Below are 18,123 nucleotides of genomic sequence, written 5' to 3' on the forward strand. Positions count from 1 at the left end.
GTAACTTTATGGGCGACCAAATTCACATAGAAATATGAGTTATGGATCTTACATTCTCGTCAAAAGCAAGTCGAAAAAGCGGTATCTCTGTTCTGTGTGCGCTATTTCTCTGCTTCCTGTTCTGAAGTTTTTTGTTTCTTTTTACTTTCGGGTTTTGTACACCAGTTTCAAACATCTGAAAATACAATATTTGTGGTTATGGAAAATATATTTAACAGCTGTTTTGATGGTACAATGATTCTCTACACCAGGGGTACTCCACTAGTATTTCAGAAGGTCCAGTGGCCAAAGGGTCCGGATGGAAATCGTCCTTTATCAGGCGCTGTGGTACAGCGAAGTAACAAACATATTCGTCTACGACTTAGGAAACGTGTTGTTCAATAAAATGTACATTAAATACATTAAGATATATTTAACAGCGGTTTTGATGGTACAATGATTCTCTACACCAGGGTTACTCAACTACTATTTCAGAAGGTCCAGTGGCACTAATCTCCTCGGTGGCCAAAAGGTCCGGATGGATATCGTCCTTTATCGGGCGCTGTGGTACAGCGAAGTAACAAACATATTCGTCTACGACTTAGCAAACGTGTTGTTCAATAAAATGTACATTAAATACATTAAATGAGACTAAGAACCATGAATGAATTGCACACTTCTTTCTATTGCTAATAAGCGAGTACCTTGGTTCACTTCTTTTGAACATTACTGAAGAACGAAAGTGGTGGCATACGCAAAAAAAAAAAAGTGCACTGTGAACTATTAGACGTGGGCCGTTGAATTAAGCTTTAAGCCATCAGCTTCTGGGTGAAATCTACGTGGTTGGGAACATCTTTGTCTCCCTGCGTTTGCACGAGAAGATTGGGGAAGTGGACAATTGCTAATACGCGAGTACCTTGGTTCTAATCCTAGGTATTGCTAATAGTCCTGTACCTTGGTTCTAAACCTAGGTATTGCTAATAGTCCTGTACCTTGGTTCTAAACCTAGGTACTACTAATAGTCCTGTACCTTGGTTCTAACCCTAGGTACTACTAATAGTCCTGTACCTTGGTTCTAATCCTAGGTATTGCTAATAGTCCTCTACCTTGGTTCTAACCCTAGGTATTGCTAATAGTCCTCTACCTTGGTTCTAACCCTAGGTATTGCTAATAGTCCTGTACATTGGTTCTAACCCTAGGTACTGCTAATAGTCCTGTACATTGGTTCTAACCCTAGGTACTGCTAATAGTCCTGTACATTAGTTCTAACCCTAGGTATTGCTAATAGTCCTGTACATTGGTTCTAACCCTAGGTACTGCTAATAGTCCTGTACATTAGTTCTAACCCTAGGTATTGCTAATAGTCCTGTACCTTGGTTCTAACCCTAGGTACTGCTAATAGTCCTGGACATTAGTTCTAATCCTAGGTATTGCTAATAGTCCTCTACCTTGGTTCTAACCCTAGGTATTGCTAATAGTCCTGTACCTTGGTTCTAACCCTAGGTACTGCTAATAGTCCTGTACATTGGTTCTAACCCTAGGTACTACTAATAGTCCTGTACCTTGGTTCTAATCCTAGGTATTGCTAATAGTCCTCTACCTTGGTTCTAACCCTAGGTATTGCTAATAGTCCTCTACCTTGGTTCTAACCCTAGGTATTGCTAATAGTCCTGTACATAGGTTCTAACCCTAGGTACTGCTAATAGTCCTGTACATTGGTTCTAACCCTAGGTACTGCTAATAGTCCTGTACATTAGTTCTAACCCTAGGTATTGCTAATAGTCCTGTACATTGGTTCTAACCCTAGGTACTGCTAATAGTCCTGTACATTAGTTCTAACCCTAGGTATTGCTAATAGTCCTGTACCTTGGTTCTAACCCTAGGTACTGCTAATAGTCCTGTACATTAGTTCTAACCCTAGGTATTGCTAATAGTCCTGTACCTTGGTTCTAACCCTAGGTATTGCTAATAGTCCTGTACCTTGGTTCTAACCCTAGGTATTGCTAATAGTCCTCTACCTTGGTTCTAACCCTAGGTATTGCTAATAGTCCTGTACATAGGTTCTAACCCTAGGTACTGCTAATAGTCCTGTACATTGGTTCTAACCCTAGGTACTGCTAATAGTCCTGTACATTGGTTCTAACCCTAGGTATTGCTAATAGTCCTGTACATTGGTTCTAACCCTAGGTACTGCTAATAGTCCTGTACATTAGTTCTAACCCTAGGTATTGCTAATAGTCCTGTACCTTGGTTCTAACCCTAGGTACTGCTAATAGTCCTGTACATTAGTTCTAACCCTAGGTATTGCTAATAGTCCTGTACCTTGGTTCTAACCCTAGGTATTGCTAATAGTCCTGTACCTTGGTTCTAACCCTAGGTACTGCTAATAGTCCTGTACATTGGTTCTAACCCTAGGTACTGCTAATAGTCCTGTACATTGGTTCTAACCCTAGGTACTGCTAATAAGCCATCTTATTTCTGACAACTTTAGAACTCCTATCAAACCAAAATATGACCAGTTTATGACCTCCCAATAATAATAATGTAATAGGAGGTCCCTTCTCCCGTAACTGTGGTCTGTCTGGAGCATACATTATCACCAGTCTGAGGTCCCTTTTCCCGTAACTGTGGCCTGTCTGGAGCATACTTTATCACCAGTCTGAGGTCCCTCTTCCTGTAACTGTGGTCTGTCTGGAGCATACTTTAGTCCAAGGTCCCTTTTCCTGTAACTGTGGTCTGTCTGGAGCATACTTTAGCCCCAGTCCGAGGTCCCTTTTCCTGTAACTGTGGTCTGTCTGGAGCATACTTTAGTCAGAGGTCCCTTTTCCTGTAACTGTGGTCTGTCTGGAGCATACTTTAGTCTGAGGTCCCTTTTCTTGTAACTGTGGTCTGTCTGGAGCATACTTTAGCCCCAGTCCGAGGTCCCTTTTCCTGTAACTGTGGTCTGTCTGGAGCATACTTTAGTCCGAGGTCCCTCTTCCTGTAACTGTGGGTCGCAGACTGGTTGAGAAATGATTACAATAAAAGGGGAAAGCAGCACAATTTTACAATCTGTTGACTAAAATAATTTTGTTAACTATTTTGAACCTGAATAAATACTGCATTTAGTAACAGTGACCCACACAATTCCAGTCAAAATATAAGATTGTCTGTAGCCTACCATTACTATATCCAACCCAACTCCAAATGTTGCCTGTCATTACAGCCATAGTAAGACAGGCTACGGAAACAAACTGCATTTTACACCTGCCTTTGGAGCTGAACTTCATTCATGTTAGCAGCCAATATCAACGAGGGATATATCATGTCACATCACTGGAGTCCAGAGCAGAAACAACGAGGGATATATCATGTCACATCACTGGAGTCCAGAGCAGAAACAACGAGGGATATATCATGTCACATCACTGGAGTCCAGAGCAGAAACAACTTTTCTTCCTCACAAATACCTTAATAAATTCACCAGCATATGTTACATCTTCTTCCCCATAATATTGAAGTTAGTGCGATGTTACAACTGTTTATCTTTAGACACATAGCCAGTAGCCACCCAAACTAGGTCTATCTGAAATATGACAATGATCCATACACTTCTCAGGTAGCCTCTTGTCCTAGCAATCATGAGTCAGTAGAAAAACTGTATTTAGTACTGAACTCTATGCTATATTGGACGATGAACGTAGGCCTACTCAGTTTTTGTCAGACAAAAAAAGCTAAAGGAAATTAAACAAGTTGTTTCTTGTCACTAATCTGGATAATGGCGCTAGCCTTTGCGTCCCAATGCTAACGATTTGGATATTGACCGATAATCAAGACGCGCGGCGCAACCTTTCGGTTCTGAAGCATAGATGAGAATTTAATGAAGACTTGCAAGCAATGGATTCAGAACAACGACTAAACAATGTATACAGAAAGCAATTGGGGGTGAAATTATGCCACCACCCAAAGGGGCACTTTAGAGACAGGAAGGGTAAAGGGCATGTGCTCTACACAGGTAGAGTCCTATCTGTTCATGTGCCAAATAAAATGTAATATTTTAAATAACGAATGCCATGAGAGCTGACATCTGGTTTGAGTCATTTGGGAAGATGTTAGGGAAAAGACATATTTTTGGGGTCAAAATAAAGACTTATAAAACATCATGACCAGAATATACCCAGAATAAGATGTCAAAATTACTTTGTTTGCCCGCTGGGATAGCAACTAACCGCTACACACAGTCTACATTGTTGTCACCATATCAGCTAACGTCAAGTCAACATAGCTACTAGAACTAAAGTGTTAGTAAACCCACTACAGTCATGCAGAACAGTTAGCAAGCAGTTTAGCAGTTACACCAGCTGAAATAAATGTATAAAACCACTTCGAATAGTTCCAGTGTTGGATAGCCAGCTGGGTAAGCATCACTCTCTGTCTGGCCGGGCAGGGAAATGTATTGCTTCGTTTCCTATGGGAAACCAAAAACACATGTTCCCACAACTCCCAAGGAACCGAATGTGCTTGTTGGGTTCATTCTGTAAGTAGTAAATATAATTTGACAGCAACAGTAACCTCTTATCTCATCAATGGAAAAGCATTGGAACTAAACCTGTATTTGGCACCTTTTATTTGTAAATGTCCCCTTAAATAATGCCACTTTAATAATGTTGACATATCTTGCATTACTAACCTAATACTGTATTTTATACAATCTATTGCATCTTGCCTATGCCGCTCTGTCATTGCTCATCCATATATTTATGGGCGGCAGGTAGCCTAGTGGTTAGAGCATTGGACGAGTAACCGAAAGGTTGCAAGATCGAATAATCGAGCTGACAAGGTAAAAATGTGTCATTCTGTCCCTGAACAAGGCAGTGAACCTTAACTTTAACCAAGTTAAATAAAGATAAAAGAAGTGTATATATTCTTATTCCATTCCTTTACTTAGATTTGGGTGTATTGGGTAGTTGTTGTGGAATTGTTAGATATTACTTGTTAGATGTTGCTGCACTGTCGGAACTAGAAGCACAAGCATTTTCGCTACACTCGCAATAAATATCTGCTAAACATGTGAATGTGACCAATAAAATTTGATTAGAATTTCTTTGGCTTTTATTTAAAAAAAAAAAAAAAAATCTAGAAAAGTTTAGCCAGTACAGTACTAGTCATCAAAACTGTTGACATTAAAAACAGTCACTACCTCACGAATGTTCCATCAGTATTATTCCACCATGTCAGAGAATACAGGAGCTGATTGAAAAAAGGATCATGTAACATATGTTTATCTGAGTAAAAATGTATAATACGTTGTGTAGTAGATGTTCTGACTTCTCACTCATATTTTTTTATCAACTAATTAATCAACACATGGTTTCCTTCGTAATTCTTTACGTAATATTATTCTTTAATGAATTAAATGAAGAAAAAATAAACATTTTCCTCTACTGCTTTACCAACTCCAATCAACAGATGGCGATATGCGTATTTCATGCGCTGTTGCTAGTGTGACGTATTTTCTAGTGGACGGGACGCTTCTTCAACGAGAACAACACGGCTAGTGATTCAACCAGCTAACTGTTAGGTATCTTGCTAGCCAACATACAACCGGAACATTTACGTTTTTTTAGACCGTTTCGGGGAGTTAAAAATATGTCGTATCCACTAGTTACCCCTTAATTTTCATGTCTACATTTTTATTAGTCAACTAGCTGTCTGGTTAAGTTAGCAGTAGCCTAGTCGCTAATGATATTTAGCTAACGCTAACAACCCTGACCATGAGCTCACTAACATACTCCCCCCCTGTTGAAGAAGAAGATGTCTGCCGGACAGAGAAAGAGAAGGAAGATGAGGCTGTCGAGGTTGAGGCTGTTACAGTGAAAGAAGAGGACGTTTTTGTGAAAGAGGAGGAGGATTTTACTGTGAAAGAAGAGGAGGAAGATAAAAATGACGATGCTGTGTTGGGCGTGAAAGAGGAAGAGGAGGAGATGACTATCACAGTGAAAGAAGAGGAAGACGTTTTTGAGGTGAAGGAGGGGGAGATTACTGTCACATTGGAGGAGGAGGAGGAGGAGGAGGTTGGAGATCTGATTAACACCCGTGAGTACTATCTATCAGTGACATAAACTCTGCAGTTGTTGAACTAAAGTGTGGTTTTAAAAGGGCATTCTACTGACGTTCTACACTTAAATATGTTGTTCAGTACTGTAGGAATTGTTAAACTACACTGTAAGATGCGTGTAAGGTCCAGAGTAGGGCCACCACCAAAACGTGTATTAACAATGAATCAAATGCATCCAATGACATTGACTGAAATTAGGACTGTCTCTGACCAACAACAACAACATCTTGGTCGCCTGAAAATCCAATTGATTGGTCGAAATTTTGTAAATGTGTATTTTTCCATATGTAGACACACCCTATGTATGTGAGCTTGTCCGATGCTTTAAGCTTACGGTTTGATGCTTTGAACGTACGGTTTGATGAATTAAGACGAATGCCTCAAGAAGCCGCCTGAGATCTAGATAACCTGACCCAACTTTTCTCCTCCCTCTTTCCGCTGGCTTTCACAGATTCTGCCATTACTCACCTAATGTTGCCGGTAATACACGAGGAGATGGCAACCTTTCTCATGGAATGAGAAACGGCCATTTATCTTACCATTTCTACCGATCTGCGTGCCAATTATGTTTTTTTCCATATACACAGTTTCGTGGAACAGTTTATTTTAATTTCTAATAACGTGTTCATGTCTCTAAATCATTGGCATTGATTGGTTAATCAACATTCTATCCGAATCTAAATGAAAATAATCAACCTAAAAGTAACTAAAATAGCCAACAAATTAAAACATTGCAGCCTGCAGGTAGAACAAATCCTGATTAATTTGTTTAAATGTTTAAATCCTATAAATCACATTGGCTACACATGGCCTGTCTGCAACGAACTTGAAACATTGTTTAAACTATTAACTTGGGTCTGTCTGGAAGTTTGCTCTAGCAAGCTTGCAACATTGTATAAAAGATTCTGAGATTCTGATTCTGAGCCCCTCAGAGTTTCCAGTGCCAGTGAGCTCAGGACAGGCACGGCTGTAAAGCTATTTGCATAAGGGATAAGAAGCAGTGCTTGACTTGGACAGGAGCTCATCAGAGCTGAGTACCGGCACCTCAAATGCTCTACTGCTTGATCTCCTGTTCCTCTCATAAAATATTAGCTCTAAAGTATAGTGGCGCTCCTGCACCTACATATAAACAGTACCGGCACCCAAAATGAGTACCAGGAACCTATTTCAGTCCAAGTCAAACACTGATAAGAAGTAATCAGGTCTATTTTATGACGTTTCCGCTGGATCAGAGCATTACATTTTTCCCTTTTCACGCTATGTGGTTATCGAAAGGGAAAGAGCTTGAAAGATTTTTTAAAAATATATTGAGGAACTATTGTAATTCTCAATGGATGTAAAAACAGACTTTGTTTGAGGTGAAGAAAACATTACTTTGAGAAGCTCCACAGGTCATTCGTGGTGGTGAGTTGACTAGTTAACTACACATGGTTGATGATATTACTAGGTTAACTAGCTTGTCCTGCGTTGCATATAATCAATGCGGTGCCTGTTAATTTGTCATCGAATCACAGCCTACTTCAACGACAAACGGGTGATGATTTCACAAAAGCACATTCGCGGAAAAAGCACAATCGTTTCACAAATGTACTTAATCATAAACATCAATGCCTTTCTTAAAATTTATACACAGAAGTATATATATTTTTTAAACCTGCATAGTTAGTTAAAATAAATTGTTAGCAGGCAATATTAACCAAGGAAATTGTGTCACTTCTCTTGCGTTCAATGCAAGCAGAGTCCGGGTATATGCAACAGTTTGGGCTTACTGGCTCGTTGCGAACTGTGTGAAGAACGTAATTAGTTTGCCAGAATCTTATATAATTATTGCATAATATTGAAGTTTGTGCAATATTTAGACGTAGGGTTGCCACCCGTTCTATAACATACGGAACGGTTCCTTATTTCACTGAATGAATAAACGTTTAGTTTTAAAAATTATAGTTTCCTGATTTGACCATATTAATGACCAAAGGCTCGGATTTCTACGTTGTTGTTTTTTATAATTAAGTCTATGATTTGATAGAGCAGTCTAACTGAGCAGTGGTAGGCAGCAGCAGGCTCGTAAGCATTCATTCAAACATCACTTTACTGCTTTTTGCCAGCAGCTCTTAGCAATGCTGAGATGCACAGCGCTGTTTATGACTTCAAGCCTATCGACTCCCGAGATTAGACTGGCAATACTAAAGTGCCTATAAGAACATCCAATAGTCAGAGGTATATGAAATACAAATGGTATAGAGAGAGAAGTCGACACGTCATAATTCCTATAATAACTACATCTTAAAACTTCTTAACTGGGAATATTGAAGAACTGGGAATGTTGAACCACCCAGCTTTCATATGTTCTGAGTGTAATGGATGTGAAACGGCTAGCTTAGTTAGCGGTGTTAAATAGCATTTCAATCGGTGACGTCACTTGCTCTGAGACCTTGAAGTGGTGGTTCCCCTTGCTCTGCAAGGGCCGCGGCTTTTGTGGAGCATGGGTAACGATGCTTCGTGGGTGACTGTTGTTGATGTGTGCAGAGGGTCCCTTGTTCGCGCCCGGGTATGGGCGAGGGGTCTAAAGTTATACTGTTGCATGAGCAAGGAACTTAAACGTTAGCTTTTTTACATAGCACATATTGCACTTTAACTTTCTTCTCCAACACTGTGTTTTTGCATTATTTAAACCAAATTGAACATGTTTCATTATTTATTTGAGACTAAATAGATTTTATTTATGTATTATATTAAGTTAAAATAAGTGTTCATTCAGTATTATTGTAATTGTCATTATTATTTTTATATATATATATATATATATATATTTTTTTTTTTTTTTTTTTTTAAAGATTTAAAAAAATATATATATTTAAAAAATTATAATTATATATATATTATATACAGTGGGGCAAAAAAGTATTTAGTCAGCCACCAATTGTGCAAGTTCTCCCACTTAAAAGATGAGAGAGGCCTGTAATGTTCATCATAGGTACACTTCAACTATGACAGACAAAATGAGAAAAAAAATTCCAGAAAATCACATTGTAGGATTTTTTATGAATTTATTTGCAAATTATGGTGGAAAATAAGTATTTGGTCAATAACAAAAGTTTATCTCAATACTTTGTTATATACCCTTTGTTGGTAATGACAGAGGTCAAACGTTTTCTGTAAGTCTTCACAAGGTTTTCACACACTGTTGCTGGTATTTTGGCCCATTCCTCCATGCAGATCTCCTCTAGAGCAGTGATGTTTTGGGGCTGTTGCTGGGCAACACGGACTTTCAACTCCCTCCAAAGATTTTCTATGGGGTTGAGATCTGGAGACTGGCTAGGCCACTCCAGGACCTTGAAATGCTTCTTACGAAGCCACTCCTTTGTTGCCCGGGCGGTGTGTTTGGGATCATTGTCATGCTGAAAGACCCAGCCACGTTTCATCTTCAATGCCCTTGCTGATGGAAGGAGGTTTTCACTCAAAATATCACGATACATGGCCCCATTCATTCTTTCCTTTACACGGATCAGTCGTCCTGGTCCCTTTGCAGAAAAACAGCCCCAAAGCATGATGTTTCCACCCCCATGCTTCACAGTAGGTATGGTGTTCTTTGGATGCAACTCAGCATTCTTTGTCCTCCAGACACGACGAGTTGAGTTTTTACCAAAAAGTTATATTTTGGTTTCATCTGACCATATGACATTCTCCCAATCTTCTTCTGGATCATCCAAATGCTCTCTAGCAAACTTCAGACTAGCCTGGACATGTACTGGCTTAAGCAGGGGGACACGTCTGGCACTGCAGGATTTGAGTCCCTGGCGGTGTAGTGTGTTACTGATGGTAGGCTTTGTTACTTTGGTCCCAGCTCTCTGCAGGTCATTCACTAGGTCCCCCCCCCGTGTGGTTCTGGGATTTTTGCGATCATTTTGACCCCACGGGGTGAGATCTTGCGTGGAGCCCCAGATCGAGGGAGATTATCAGTGGTCTTGTATGTCTTCCATTTTCTAATAATTGCTCCCACAGTTGATTTCTTCAAACCAAGCTGCTTACCCATTGCAGATTCAGTCTTCCTAGCCTGGTGCAGGTCTACAATTTTGTTTCTGGTGTCCTTTGACAGCTCTTTGGTCTTGGCCATAGTGGAGTTTGGAATGTGACTGTTTGAGGTTGTGGACAGGTGTCTTTTATACTGATAACAAGTTCAAACAGGTGCCATTAATACAGGTAATGAGTGGAGGACAGAGGAGCCTCTTAAAGAAGAAGTTACAGGTCTGTGAGAGCCACAAATCTTGCTTTTTTGTAGGTGACCAAATACTTATTTTCCACCATAATTTGCAAATAAATTCATAAAAAATCCTACAATGTGATTTTCGGGATTTTTTTTCTCATTTTGTTTGTCATAGTTGAAGTGTACCTATGATGAAAATTACAGGCCTCTCTCATCTTTTTAAGTGGGAGAACTTGCACAATTGGTGGCTGACTAAATACTTTTTTGCCCCATTGTATATGGCGTTGAAAAATCATAATCAGTCGACCTCTACCAGGCAGCCTATTATTATGCATGACTCAACATTGACAGGAACGCTCAAAACAAAAGTCAGTGACTAAATTGCCAAAACTCATAAATGAAATGAAATAAACCAAAATGTATCCACTCTGCAACAATGTATCCACTCTGACAAGGATAACAGGAAGACTGGAATAATAATATTGGTTACTGTAACCAAAGTAACACATTTTGTAGATTAGAAATGATCGGAATTAACAGTAGATGTTCTACTGGTCGTACTTGTAATGGGGAATTGATAGACACTAAAACTCAAACTATTCACAGAATGAAGTTATGAAACAATGTGCACAAATTGGCAGGAGAGAGAAGTGCGTTCAGGAGAGAGAAGTGCGTTCAGGAGAGAGAAGTGCGTTCAGGAGAGAGAAGTGCGTTCAGGAGAGAGAAGTGCGTTCTGGAGAGAGAAGTGCGTTCTGGAGAGAGAAGTGCGTTCTGGAGAGAGAAGTGCGTTCTGGAGAGAGAAGTGCGTTCTGGAGAGAGAAGTGCGTTCTGGAGAGAGAAGTGCGTTCTGGAGAGAGAAGTGCATTGTGCGTCTGGGCTGCATGGTCAATCCAACGTCTGTATTGGCCATGCAGAACTCAGGGCATTCATACGTCTGTATTGGCCATGCAGCGTTTTACGGTGATACGGTCTCAGCAGAACTCAGGGCATTCATACGTCTGTATTGGCCATGCAGTGTTTTACGGTGATACGGTCTCAGCAGAACTCAGGGCATTCATACGTCTGTATTGGCCATGCAGCGTTTTACGGTGATACGGCCTCAGCAGAACTCAGGGCATTCATACGTCTGTATTGGCCATGCAGCGTTTTACGGTGATACGGCCTCAGCAGAACTCAGGGCATTCATACTCCTTCGCTTCGCGGAGCAGTGCTGAGCTTTTCTGAAGGAAGTGAGTTTGTGTTTATACAAGATGTTCCGCCCCCACCTACCGTCAACCAATCATGTCAATGCAGAGCTGTACAGAGCCATGGCGATGCGGTACAGAGTTTTGATTTGGCCTCCGGAGGCTCCATTATTGCGTCACCAACCACATTTTCGATCAAGCATAACATTTGCTTTTAGTCTAGGCCTCCGCAATGGATCAGTTAATTGAGATGGGTGCAAATATACATGTGTGTTACTGCTTGACTAAAACCATCTCGGTCAACAAACAGCCTAACGACCAAACAATTGACCAGTCAACTAATTGGGGTCAGCCCTAACTGAAACACTGTAGTCCTCATGATCTATTATGATAGAGCTCTGCTCAGCCTAGACATGACACCATCTATTATTATAGAGCTCTGCTCAGCCTGTAAACATGACATTATCTATTATTATAGAGCTCTGCTCAGCCTGTAAACATGACATTATCTAGTATTATAGAGCTCTGGACAGCCTGTAAACATGACATTATCTAGTATTATAGAGCTCTGGACAGCATGTAAACATGACATTATCTATTATTATTATTATAGAGCTCTGGACAGCCTGTAAACATGACATTATCTATTAGTATAGAGCTCTGGACAGCCTGTAAACATGACATTATCTAGTATTATAGAGCTCTGGACAGCCTGTATACGTGACATTATCTAGTATTATAGAGCTCTGGACAGCCTGTAAGCATGACATTATCTAGTATTATAGAGCTCTGCTCAGCCTATAAACATGACATTATCTATTATTATAGAGCTATGGACAGCCTGTAAACATGACATTATCTATTATTATAGAGCTATGGACAGCCTGTAAACATGACATTCCATGAGAGCCAGATTACAGCGGTCTGCTCAACCTCTGCAGATCCTCTCAAGCTCTGTCGGGTTAGATGGGGAGCGTCGCTGCACAGCTATTTTCAGGTCTCTCCAGAGATGTTCAATCGGTTTCAGGTCCGGGCTCCGGCTGGGCCACTCAAGGACATCCAGAGACTTGTCCCTGAAGCCACTTCTGCGTTGTCTTGGCTGTGTGCTTTAGGGTCGTTGTCCTGTTGGAAGGTGAAAGAGTCTGAGGTCCTTATCAAGGATCAAATCAAATCAAATCAAATCAAATCTGATTTGATTTGATTTGATTTGATTTGACTTATCAAGGATCTCTCTCTGTAACTTTCTCTGCTCATCTTTCCCTCGATCCTGACTAGTCTCCCAGTCCCTGCCGCTGCACAACATCCCCACAGCATGATGGCGCCACCACTGTGCTTCACACTAGGGATTGTTGTTGTTCTTATATAGGACACTAGAAGTCAATCTTAAATGAATCACTCTTTATTGTCAGCGAGCTGGAGAGGTCACAGTCAAACGTAGATACGTAAATACCCGGTCTGAAGTGAGCTGTGAACGGGCCTTCCTTACATAGCCTTATATACTGATATCTAAACCTACATAAACATGATTCACTGGATCGGTTCACACGTGTAACTGGCTCCGTCTCTATCTTAACTTAAAGAACATATTCTGGGTGTTCTGACAGATGCCCCTCCCCCTCCTCTCTTGACCAGACCTTAGACAGGAACCAAGGATTGTTTATGACACCATATTCTGGGTGTTCTGACAGATGCCCCTCCCCCTCATCTCTTGACCAGACAGGAACCAAGGATTGTTTATGACACCATATTCTGGGTGTTCCTCCAGAGGGGCCCCTCCCCCTCATCTCTTGATTGTTTATGACATAAGATGCACAAAGTACATTTCATCCGTTTTACATTCCATTCTTTTATCATTTGTGTGATAACAATAATTACATGTTAAAGTAAGCACAAATCACCTTACAGCAGTTAATAACACCATTAACTAAACAAAACACCACACACTGCAGCCCACTGGGCAATCTGGGATCCCCAATTCCCAAGCAGGGATTCAAACCAAGTTGCAAAGCGTCCAGTCTGGTTTTGGATAATTATTTTTTAGCACCAGTGGCAATGAATTCTGCAAGATCAGTCACATTAGAAGAGTAATCTGGGACAGAAGTACAACATTCATCACCAATGATTGCATATGTGCCCCCTTGACCTGCCAAAATATAGTCAATGACCTCTCTGTTTTGAAGAGCTAACTTCAGCAATTCTTTCATTTCCCCATTTAATTCTTCCTGGGCATTTCGAGTAACATTGCCAATTTTCTCTCTGTGTGTCTAGAGATGTATCAAATCTGATTTAACGCACATGCAACTCCATACATACCCAGGGGGAAATAACACCCTTAAAAAGAACCTGGAGGCCGGTGCCTGAGTGTGAGTGATGCCAGCCAGAGATCTCTTATCTCCTCATTCCAGGAGGTCTGTAGTCTTTAAACGTAGCCTTCAGATCCCTCTCATTATTCTGAACGGTTCTCATAGCTGGTCACCACAAACCCTACAGTACACGTCCCTCCCCAGTTCCATGGAATGCTATAGTAAGCCATTTTTCCACACAAACCAATAGGTTCCATTTGGAGCTCCTCTGAAAGAACACTATTCTGATGATCATTTCCTATTGGATTTTGACCTCCTAGGTACCCTCTATAAGGTCGGAGGTCACCATAAAGCAGGTCTTAGTGATTGGTGCATCAACCCATGGGTGTCCTGAAGTGACTCAAATGTAAAGTCTATTCAACCTCCCGAGTCAGCCTTGATTTAATGTTTTGACCCGGGGAAGGAGGAAACGAGATGTGCTGCCATACGGGTCAGAAGCCTGGACTAATGGATATACAACTAAAAGACTTCAGAAGTGGGTCGCATCTCCGGAAACTTAACCGATAGAATGAATGACCATCGGCTTGACTAGCAGCCATAGATTTGTGTCGGGATTATATCTCATGGAAGGATTAAACAGACCCCCCCCCGTGAGGCAGCCTTGATTTAATGTTTTAACCCAGGGAAGGATGAAACAAGGAACTGTTATGGCCAGAGTATTTAGGTCTGCCCTCCCCTCAGGAGGGTGGCACAGTGTTACAACCTTGGAGAAGAGTCATTTCAGTCTCTGCAGTCTTCCTGTGCACATCTTTGTTTAATAAAACGATACAGAATTTGTTCAGCTAATCTCTTGCATCCATCACAGCCTGAAGGAGGAGGGGCAGTTCCTCCCCTTACTGCTCCGTAACCAAGCACCAGGGTCTTGACGATGATGCATTTTATTGAAGGGATCTAGTCTCGATTAAACCTTGTAGAAAGACAGTTGTATCATGTAGAGGTTTCATTTAGATCTCTCTGTTTAACCAAATACTCTGTTTGTCTTCAGCAGGTGAAAGACCAGACTCTCACAACAGGAAGAGTCCTTCAGACCCAGAGACAACCAAACCCTCAAAACCACATCACTGCTCCCAGTGTGGAAAGAGTTTTACCTGGTTAGGGAATCTGAAATCACATAAGCGCACACACACAGGAGATAAGCCTTTCAACTGCTCCCAGTGCGGAAAAAGTTTTACCCAGTTAGGGAACTTGAAATCACATGAGATGACACACACAGGAGAGAAACCTTTCCACTGCTCCCAGTGTGGAAAGGGGTTTAGACACGCAGGGAACCTGAAAGTGCATGAAAGACGACACACTGGAGAGAAGCCATATAAATGCCCGCAGTGTGAAATAAAATGTTCCTCATCCGGGGACCTGAGAAAACATGAGAGAACACACTCTATAAAGAGGCCTTTCCAATGCTCTCAGTGTGGAAAGAGTTTTACCCAGTTAGGGAATCTACAAAAGCATGAGAGAACGCACACAGGGAAGAAGCCCTACCATTGCTTAGACTGTGGAAAGAGATTTACCCAGATAGGGGACCTGAAATCACATGAACTGACACACACAGGAGATAAGCCTTTCCAATGCTCCCTGTGTGGAAAAAGTTTCCCCCGGTTAGGGAACTTGAAAATGCATGAGAGAATACACACAGGAGAGAAGCCTTTCCACTGCTTCCTGTGTGGAAATAGTTTTACAGAGTTAGGGACACTGAAAAAGCATGAGAGGACACACACAGGTGAGAAGCCTTTCCAATGCTCCCAATGTGGAAAGAGTTTTACCCAGTTAGCGAACATGAAAAGGCATGAAGGAACACACACTGTAGAGAAGCCATATCAATGTTCCCAGTGTGAAAATACATTTTCCTCATCGGGGGACCTGAAAACACATGAGATGACACACTTAGTAGAGAGGCCTTTCCAATGTTCTCAGTGTAGAAAGAGTTTTACCCTGTTAGGGAATCTACAAACGCATGAAAGAACACACACAGGAGCGAAGCACTACTGCTGCTCAGACTGTGGAAAGAGTTTTACCTGGTTAGGGAATCTGAAGTCACATGAGCGCACACACACAGGAGATAAACCTTTCCACTGCTCCCAGTGTGGAAAAGGTTTTACCCAGTTAGGGAACTTGAAGACACATGAAATGACACACACAGGAGAGAAGCCTTTCCACTGCTCCCAATGTGGAAAGGGGTTTGGACATGCAGGGAACCTGAAAGTGCATGAAAGAATACACACTGGAGAGAAGCCATATCAATGCTCCCAGTGTGAAATGAGATTTTTCTCATCAGGGGACCTGAAAAAACATGAGAGAACACACTCGGTAGATAGGCCTTTCCAATGCTCCCATTGTGGAAAGAGTTTTACCCAGTTAAGGAATCTACAATCACATGAGAGAATGCACACAGGGGAGAAGCCCCACCACTGCTCAGACTGTGGAAAAAGATTTACCCAGATTGGGGACCTGAAATCACATGAGCTGACACACACAGGAGATAAGCCTTTCCATTGCTCCCAGTGTGGAAAACGTTTCCCCCGGTTAGGGAACTTGAAAATGCATGAGAGAATACACACAGGAGAGAAGCCTTTCCACTGCTTCCTGTGCGGAAAGAGTTTTACAGAGTTAGGGACACTGAAAAAGCACGAGAGGACTCACACAGGAGAGAAGCCTTTCCAATGCTCCCAATGTGAAAAGCGTTTTACCCAGTTAGCGAACATGAAAAGGCATGAAGGAACACACACTGGAGAGAAGCCATATCGATGCCCCCAGTGTGAAAATACATTTTCCTCATTAGGGGACCTGAAAGCACATGAGAGAACACACTTAGTAGAAAGGCCTTCCCAATGCTCTCAGTGTGGAAAAAGTTTTCCCCGGTTAGGGAACTTGAAAATGCATGAGAGAATGCACACAGGAGAGAAGCCTTTCCAATGCTCCCACTGCGGAATTTTTTTTGCCCGGTCAGGGACATTGAAAATGCATGAGAGATTACACACAGGAGAGAAGCCTTTCCAATGCTCCCTGTGTGGAAAGAGTTTTACAGAGTTAGGGACACTGAAAAAGCATGAGAGGACACACACAGGAGATAAGCCTTTCCAATGCTCCCAATGTGGAAAGAGTTTTACCCAGTTAGCGAACATGAAAAGGCATGAAGGAACACACACAGGAGAGAAGCCGTTCCAATAATGTCATTGTGGGAAAACATTTTCCCGGTCAGAGGACCTGAAATCACATGAGAGAATAGCGAGGCTGTGGTTCTGACTTTTTCTGATATTGTTCTGATATTTTTGACTAATAAATTGTGCTTTGGTTTATGCCACATCAAATCATATTGTATGTATGAAAGCTTCCTCTAAAATAGGCCTACCTTTTGTTTTTGTTTATTCTTCTCAAGTCAATCTAAAATCAGAATATATATTGTTGTATGTGTATTATGATTATGAATTTTGATTGATTGAATACAAGTCTAGTGTTGAATATTGGTATTTCAAAATAGATTCATAGAATGTGCATTTCTTGATTCTAACCTTGAAACCTCTTGAATTTGATGTGATTTGGATATTACTAAAGAAATTTGATTGGATATATTTTTGGGATGTTGGTAATTGAATTTGATTGGATACGTAATTTGGATATTGCAAAATGTAAATGATTAAATTTACAGTGCCTTTGAAAAGTATTCAGACCATTTGACATCTTGTTATGTTACAGCCTTCAGAAGTCAACACACAATACCCCATAATGACAAAGCAAAGCAAAAACCATTTTTGTGAATTTGTAGTAATTTTATTAAAAATAAAAAACAAATACCTTTTTTACATAAGTATTCAGACCCTTTGCTATGAGACTTGAAATTGAGCTCAGATGCATCCTGTTTCCATTGATCATTCTTGAGATGTTTCTAGAGATGTTTCTAGAACATGATTGGAGTCCACCTGTGGTAGATTCTATTGATTGGACATGATTTGGAAAGGCACACACCAGTCTCTGTAAGGTCCCACAGTTGACAATGCATGTCAGAGTAAAAACCAAGCCACGAGGTCGAGGGAATTGTCCGTAGAGAGCTGAGACAGTATCAGCTGATATCTCAAAGTGCTGTACAGAAACCCAGCCTAAAACCCCAAACAGCAAGCAATGCAGGTGTGAAAACCTGCTCCAGAGCGCTCAGGACCTCAGACTTGGGTGAAGATTCACTGTCCAACAGGACAACGACCCTAACCTCACAGCAAAGACAATGCAGGAGTGGCTTTGGGACAAGTCTCTGAATGTCTTTGAGTGGCCCCGCCAGAGCCCGGACTTGAACCCGTTCGAACATCT

General features: G+C 41.2%; 1 protein-coding gene across 1 annotated transcript; it reads left to right on the plus strand.

The window, feature by feature from the left end:
• The first annotated feature begins 5,483 nt into the window (after window positions 1-5,483).
• On the plus strand, window positions 5,484-17,189 carry LOC109876726 (oocyte zinc finger protein XlCOF6-like). The gene is made up of 2 exons (XM_031811635.1): window positions 5,484-6,054; window positions 14,813-17,189. Exons 1-2 carry the CDS (start codon window positions 5,733-5,735, stop codon window positions 16,990-16,992), a joined length of 2,502 nt encoding a protein of 833 aa, XP_031667495.1. The 5' UTR covers window positions 5,484-5,732; the 3' UTR covers window positions 16,993-17,189.
• The last annotated feature ends 934 nt before the right edge of the window (window positions 17,190-18,123 follow it).

Source organism: Oncorhynchus kisutch, unplaced genomic scaffold, assembly GCF_002021735.2.
Source record: "Oncorhynchus kisutch isolate 150728-3 unplaced genomic scaffold, Okis_V2 Okis01b-Okis20b_hom, whole genome shotgun sequence".
NCBI classification, from domain to species: Eukaryota; Metazoa; Chordata; class Actinopteri; order Salmoniformes; family Salmonidae; genus Oncorhynchus; species Oncorhynchus kisutch.

Excerpts from the sequence above, each read along its gene's own strand:
- LOC109876726 (XM_031811635.1), top strand. The coding sequence starts at position 5,733 with ATGAGCTCACTAACATACTCCCCCCCTGTTGAAGAAGAAGATGTCTGC. Across the intron at positions 6,055-14,812 it reads TGGAGATCTGATTAACACCC|CAGGTGAAAGACCAGACTCT; the intron begins GTGAGTACTATC and ends GTTTGTCTTCAG.